This window comes from Thunnus maccoyii, chromosome 21 (genome assembly GCF_910596095.1).
Source record: "Thunnus maccoyii chromosome 21, fThuMac1.1, whole genome shotgun sequence".
Classification (NCBI taxonomy): Eukaryota; Metazoa; Chordata; class Actinopteri; order Scombriformes; family Scombridae; genus Thunnus; species Thunnus maccoyii.
In genome coordinates this window covers 1,273,170-1,280,669 of record NC_056553.1, presented here as the reverse complement: position 1 = coordinate 1,280,669, position 7,500 = coordinate 1,273,170, and the positions used below count along the sequence as shown (strand labels likewise).

General features: G+C 42.8%; 1 protein-coding gene across 2 annotated transcripts in view; it reads left to right on the top strand.

Moving 5' to 3' along the window:
- Positions 1 to 7,500, top strand: part of xylb (xylulokinase homolog (H. influenzae)) — a 27,743-nt gene that overhangs the window by 16,527 nt on the left and 3,716 nt on the right. For both annotated transcript variants that reach the window (XM_042399892.1, XM_042399894.1), the window contains exon 18: positions 3,897 to 3,991. In XM_042399892.1, the coding sequence (XP_042255826.1) occupies positions 3,897 to 3,991 (95 nt within the window). The remainder of the gene's footprint in view (positions 1 to 3,896; positions 3,992 to 7,500) is intronic.

Below are 7,500 nucleotides of genomic sequence, written 5' to 3'. Positions count from 1 at the left end.
TTTCAAACATACTGAAGGAAATAAAGAAGGAAGGAAGGAAGAAAAGGATATAAGGATATAATTATGGAGAGAATAACACAAAGGAAGGAAGAAACAAAAGAGAAGAAGAAAAGGAAGGCAGGAAGGAAGTAAAGAAGGATGGGAGGAAGGGAAGAGAAGGAAGGAGGGTAAGGAGATGATAGAATGAATTATGGAAGGAAAGAAAGATAGAAAAGGAGGAAGAATTCAAAGAAAAGAATGAAAGAAAGAGCAGAGAAGAAAAGGAAAAAAGAACAAAAACAAGAGAGGAAGAAGAAGGAAAAGAAGAATTACGGAGGGAAAGAATGAAAGGAATAAAGGAAGGAAAGCAGGAAGAAAAATGAACAATGGATGGAAAGAAGCAGAAGAGGAAGGGAATGTAGGAAGAGAAAGAAAGAAAAGAAAAGAGGAATAATGGAGGAAGAGAAGGAAGAGAAGATGAAAGGAAAGAAAGAAACCAAAGAAAAGAAGGAAAGAAAGTGGTTTTCTCAGGTTAAATATTGAATGTGTCACATTCTTTGACTTCCTGTCAGTTTTCTCTCCGTCTGAATCGTCTGCTGTTGAAATGAACTCGTCATGACGGAGATGAAGCTGATTATTGATCCGTCAGGTCGGCCTGTTAATAAAGGAAGCAGCTGTGGAGTGTTTGAGCGGGAGGAACGTGGTCGCTCTTATCTCTCTCTGCTCCGTCCGTCCGTCTTCTCTCTCTGGGAATTTATTCACCGCCGCTCTGCTTCCTGTCTGAGCGTGTCTTCATAAACGCAGATGAAAAAGACTCTCCACATGAAAGAGACTGGGCGAGTGGCGAGAGAGAGAGAGCGTTGAACATCCTCCACTGGTTTCACATGTGTGGACGGCAGCAGCAGCAGCGGCGGCAGCAGCGGCGGCGGCGGCGGCGGCGTGTGTGAGACAGCCATCAAATATGTATGCAGAGACGAGTCTTTAACGTGAGCCGTGTGCTTTTAAGCCTCCAACCAGAGCCGTGTTTCAACATCTAAAGTCAATTGCGTGGGCTTGGAAAAGACATAATGCAATCCTCCTGATGTTAAGAACCAACGCCGATTCACTCGGCGGCTGCGGGGGGGGGGGGACGAGGGAGGAAGATGAGGAGGGAGACGAGGAGGAGGGGGGGGGTAAGCGGTCCTTCATGCAATTACTCTGCAACAGAGCTGGATGCAGAGAAATCCTCCTCATGCGTTCATCAGCATTAGTGCTGCAATCCTCTCCTCAGTGTTACAGAAACAGACACGGCTCCCTTTAGGTAACAAAACGGATTCATTTCATCCCCCCCTGATCCGCCTCTGAGCGCGCTCACATCAAACAGCTGTAGGTCCTGATTTCAAGACAATCACATGTAACAGCATCAGATCAAGAGCAGAGTATTAAACACCACGAACCGCTGAGTCAAAGATCCGACGACGACAGCAGAATAAGAAGCAACAGAGATGATATATCGACGTTAAAGACGACGTGTTCGGCTTCTAGTAGTTTTCTGTTGTTTGTGTTCTGATGTCGGATGTTAAACGAGGTCAAAGTTCAGAAACTTGAGGTGAATGTGTGTAGAAATGCTGCCTGCAAGTCAAAACTCAGGGCTTCAACCTGCACCGAACACTTCGATTGTGACGTTTTTTTCTACCTTGCTAAGGTGGTTGCTAAGGTGGTTGCTAAGGTGTTTCCATGTGTCGTTCACGTTGTCCAACATGTACGTATTTGAGAAGTTGACATTTGGAGTAAAGAAGGAGAAAAAGAAGTGAAATCCTGCTACTATAGTTTGTTTACGTAGCCTCCGGAGCCGGAGGAAGCTTCCTGAAAGCTGACCAATCAGAACAGAGCGGGCTCATCAGGAGGCGGGGCTTAAAGAGACAGGAGCTAAAACGGCCTGTTTCAGACAGAGGCTGAACTGAGGGGCTGCATAAAGGACCAGTAGAAGATCAATAAGCAGTTTTTAACTGGAAATCATGCCAGCAGCTCTGTGAGAGCTTTGAGCTAAATGCTAACATCAGCATGCTAACAAGCTCACAATGACAATGCTAACATGTTTAGCAGGTATAATGTTTACCATCTTAGTTTGACGCAGTGTTTCTGGGTCACAAACATTTCCTGCTTCCTAGTTAGCAGTAGATCTCTGACATGCAACTACAGGACCAGTAACCTATCAATGCCGGCTTTGTGGGTCATGTGACCTTCAACCTGTATGTCCGTCGACTGCAGCGTCTTTCAGAGACGAGGTTGAACAAAAGTAACAGAATATATTCAGCTGGTTTTACTGACTTGGTTTGACTCCAGACAGAGTGGATGGATGGAGATGTGCTGGGTGGGTGTCCGATCTCACTCTGTGTTACAAACCACTGGTGTGTTTCTTAAAACGTTGAGCCAAAGAGTCAAATATTCAGAGTAAAACATGCAATGTGACCCTTTAAAGCAGAAAAAAGAAGGACATGCTTGAGCTGGATACTTGTTCCTGCATGGACACTAATTTCCTCCCTTTGATAAACACATGACGGAATAAATGTTACATGAATCAGGCCTGAAAATCTCCCGTCCTTTGATACCGAAGGAGTTCAAAGAGTCACAGCAGGAGGCCACAGAGAGGAGGAGGAGGAGGAGGGGGAGGAGGGGGAGGGGGAGGAGGATGGAGAGACTGCAGAGGACACATCATCCTTCTGAATTTCCTTGAGGAATAGATTGTGTGTAGGACACAAGAAGAGGAAGAGGACACAGATTGGAAGTGAATTCATTGCATTTTCAGTTATCATGCTAACATTAGCATTAGCATTCAGCTCAAAACTTGGTTGAGTGATTAATTAAACGTCTAAATACGTCATTAGTCGGCTTTTGACGTCTTACAAAAAGCAGTGTGTAGTCGGGGTCACATTTCACATGTCTATGAGTTGTTAACAGCTCCACCAAATAGTGATTTTTCCCTCTAAACTTCTCACATGCTTTCATTTCAATAAATGTCCAAATGATCCAATATTTCAGCAAAAATCAAAGATTAGAGAAAAAGTCCAAAAACTGAAAACAGATTTGTGTATCAGAACTTTGTTTTTTCTTCTTTCCTCTCCCATTAATCATCTCACCACCCCTCAGATTTATCTGCTGACCCTTTGGAGGGGCCCGACCCCTAGGTTGGGAACCACTGGACTAAACTAGCTAACTGTATATAAAGTAGTGTAAACTAGCTCACATGTAAGCAGTGTGTCTCATGCTCATTTGTAATTGGTTAACGACCCATGGATCCACTAACGAGCTTTGGGACTAATTAGCGACGGTGGAGCTGAGAGACTGACTGTAGTTAATATTAATAATTGATTTTCGGCTACATTGTTTCCACGATATGAAGCCACTGATTGGTTAATGTGTCTAACCTGCTGATTGGTTAACAAAACTTTAACTACCCTCTGATTGGTTAATGAGTTGAGTTTATACACGAGGAACTAATCATCTTCTAAGTAAATGACCTGAATCGAACCTTTTGATTTGTTATTGACTCAGTAATTAAACAGCTGTTTGGTTAACGAGGAAACAACTAAACCTCAATCTATGATTGGTTAATGACAAAGAATCAATGATTAGCTGACGGTGGACAAACGGACTGACTGGTTAAAGACTTCTGAACTAATTCCCTGATTGGTTAATGATGTAGAAACTAAGCCTCTGATTGGTTAATGACCCTCTAACAGTCTGATTGGTTCATGAGCCGAGAACTGATCTTCTGACTGGTTAACGACCCTGTAAGTAACGATGGAACGACTGAACCTAAACATCTGATTGGTGAATCAATGACACTGACCTTAACTAACCTTATTGATGTTTGCTGATTGGTTAACGATTCAGAAACCTGCTCTCTGATTGGAGGATGTGACGTGTGTTTTCAGGCCTCGTAGCAGAATCTGGAGTTTCCTTCTCTGATGTGGTGAAGAAAGCACCGGAACCACAACTGGCCGCCACGCCGCATCCTACTGCACAGGAGGTACACACACACACACACACACACACACACACACACACACACATACACACACACACACACACACACACACACACACACACACACACACTCTCTCTCTGCTGCTATTCCCCAGCAGTGTAATTAGCATTTATTAAATTAGTCACTGTGTGTGTTTGTGTGTGTGGTTTTTACTGGTTTATGGAGCCTCATATTTCCCCCCGGTGTCTTCTCTCCCACACACACATACACATACACACACACACACACACACACACACATATGCGTGTTTTGGCATTCTGCTGGTCTCATCAGTGGTGAGGTTGTGTGTGTATGTGTGTGTGTGTGTGTGTGTGTGTGTGTATGTGTATGTGTGTGTGTGTGTGTGTGTGTGTGTGTGTGTGTGGAGATGATCTTCAGGCCTTTTAGCCTCAATAAACGTGTTAATGAGAGACTTGTGGGTATTAATTCTGCTGTTTTTTAACATTAAAATAACTTCAGTTGCTTGAAAATAAGAATAAGACGTCAACAATCATCAACTTTATAAATGTTTGTTTCTGTTGAAACATTTATACTATAAACCTGAAAACACAGTCGACTGCAACCATTTAGTAGTTGTTCTAGAGCTTTCAACCATATCACATGGTCTTCATCGTATGGAGAGAACAGTCGCTTCTCGTCCACGTTGGCGTAAAAGTAGATTGAAAGTGCAAAATGGAAACACAAACATCTACGATTTCCTGACCAACAGGTCATGAGATTCAACTGAAAGCTCCGGAACAGCTGCTAAATGGTCAGCTACTGTCTCCGAGATCAAGAATGAACTTCCTCCGAGTCTCAACACTTCATCTCACATTCTTGACATTTAAAACACAAAACAAGAATATTATAAATATTTAATATAAACTCATGTTTGTCTTTGAGTCAAAGATCTCTGCTGATGTTTGTGTTTGTTGTATCGATGACAAAATATAGTTTTTATAATTATTAAACATCACTGAAGAGCTGAAACATCAGATCTATGTGGAGTAGGGCTGCAGCAGATCACAAAACTCACGGATCGGATCATTTTTAGGATCAGCAAAAAAAAAAAAGGAGAGGAGACAAATAAAACAACATTCAAGGCTAGCGTCAGTTAGCAGCTAGATGCTAATTAGCTGCTCAGCTGCAGACGTCACTACGGACCCGTCAGCTGCTGGTTTGATCGTCGCTCTTCATCATCCCTGTTAGCGACACGCTGTCTGTCCATCACTTGACTTACAGTTTGTTTACTTTGTCTTAAATGAGACATTAAATTTTGTAATTAATCCAAAGTTCATATACCTGCTGAACCGAAACTACGATCCGTTGCACCACTAGCGTGGAGCGATGATGAGGAGGCTGTAACCTTCCTCACATCAATACATGAAACTAACAGAAACGTCATATTTCCATCATGTTTTCCATCGTTTGAGCTTTGACTGTCGCTCTGATGTCGTCTCGTTGTCTCGTCTTCTTCTGCGGCAGTTTAACGGCAGCGACTGTTAGCTAGTTGTTAACTTTGTGTGTTTGTGCTGCTGGAGGTCAGAGTGCAGGTTGCAGTCGGCAGACTAGTGTCCTGGTGGGAATTGAACCATTGTTGAGGACGTGAGCAGGTTCTACCTGTGACTCGTCTGTCAGCAGCTCCTGACCAGCGACCAGCTGACTGACAGCAGAAACTGGTTTTCATGTCTCTCCACAGGAAGAAATTAACAGAGTTTATATTTATTGATTCATTGATTTTATTTCCCGCCCGCCGTAGTGAACCTGCAGCTCAGACTGGGAGGGTTAATAAGGTTAAACATGTGATTTAAACAGCAGATTACGCTTCACTAAACATGACAGATATATGAAAGTCAGTTTGGACTGATAGATGTAATAAAGGGAAACGTTTCTGTTGATATGTGGCCGTTAGTGAGAAGAAAACAGGTCAGACTGATGCAGATCAATAAAGAGACATGACGACATGAAGGTTTCATAAGACAGAACACACACACATACACACATGCACACGCGCACACGCACGCACACACGTACACACACGCACATGCACACACACGCACACACACACATATACACACACACACACACGCACGCACGCACACACACACACATACACACGCACACACACGCACACACACACATATACACACACACACACACATACACACGCACACACATGCACACACACACATATACACACACACACACACATACACGCACAAACACACACATGCACACACACACACACACACACACGCTGTCCTACTTTCATGACTCGCTGCCTCTTCATTAAACGTCCGGTTCCTTTATGAACCACCGAGACGACGCTGCTGCAGGAAGTGAAGAAGAAGAGATGATTGAGTCAGAGAGACCTTCACAGTGTCGTCCACACAACGGCTGTCGTAGAAATAATGATCAGAACTATTGATCTGTGCCGTAGACGCTTCTGATCTGCACAGATTCTACAGTTTTCTCCTGAATGATTAAACACTAACAGAATAGTTTCAAAGATAGAAACGAAACAATCAGAAAACACTGTAAGTGATCAGTATCAGCTACACTGTAACAGGGCTGATGTGAGTCCTGGAGTCAATCACAGCTGTCAATCAACACACAGCAGACGTCAAAGCTGCTATAAGTCTTCACATCTTATTAAAGGAGCAATAATTCACTAAATGACCAGCAGCACATTCATTAGAGGACCTGGATGTAGAGACTGAGACCAGACTGACTGGTTGACTCGGTGTTTGTAGAGAGACGTTGAGCAGCTATCAGCCGTCTGGTTAGTTTCCTGTTTCTCATCGTATCCTGTAAAGACGAATAGTTAATGTGAGCGAATATAAATATCGATATGTATCTTCATCACAGCCGGTAGATTGATGCCGACGTTTATTATATAACAAGTTGGTAAATGTGTTTCATGATGTAACTGATGCACATTTAGTTTCTCTCCTTGTTTCTTATTCATGAATTAATGAGCAAAGTAGCATCAAACTATGTAAAACAGTTAATTAAAGGACGAGTTCTTCAATATTTAAACCTTCTTTTGTCTCAGAGCAGCTGATCACAAGAAATAAATGTTTAACACAAAAAAACAAAACGAAACTCGTCTTCCTCCAACCAGCTGATGTTGATGATGAAGCTGTTTTCTAAATTCAGGTCATGTTTGTTTCTTCTTCTTCTTCTTCTTCTTCTTCTTCTTCTTCTTCTTCTTCTTCTTCTCACTTCAAACAAAAAGTCTAATTTCGTCTCTTTGCTGAGTCAGCGGCGCCTCGTTTTTACACGTTGATATCTGCGCGTCTCCTTTTTTTTTTTGGGATGAGGAAGATGATCAGATTTAAAACGCAGCGTTTCAGAGCAAAGAAGAAGAAAATGAAGAGAAAACAAGAGGAGGGAATTTAGTGAAAATGATTTTCTGTGACAGACGGGAACAAAGTTTCCCTCCGCAAACCTGCGAGGTGATGAAGACGAGGAGGAGAGGAGATGAAGGGAAGGATGATGATGAAGGAGGC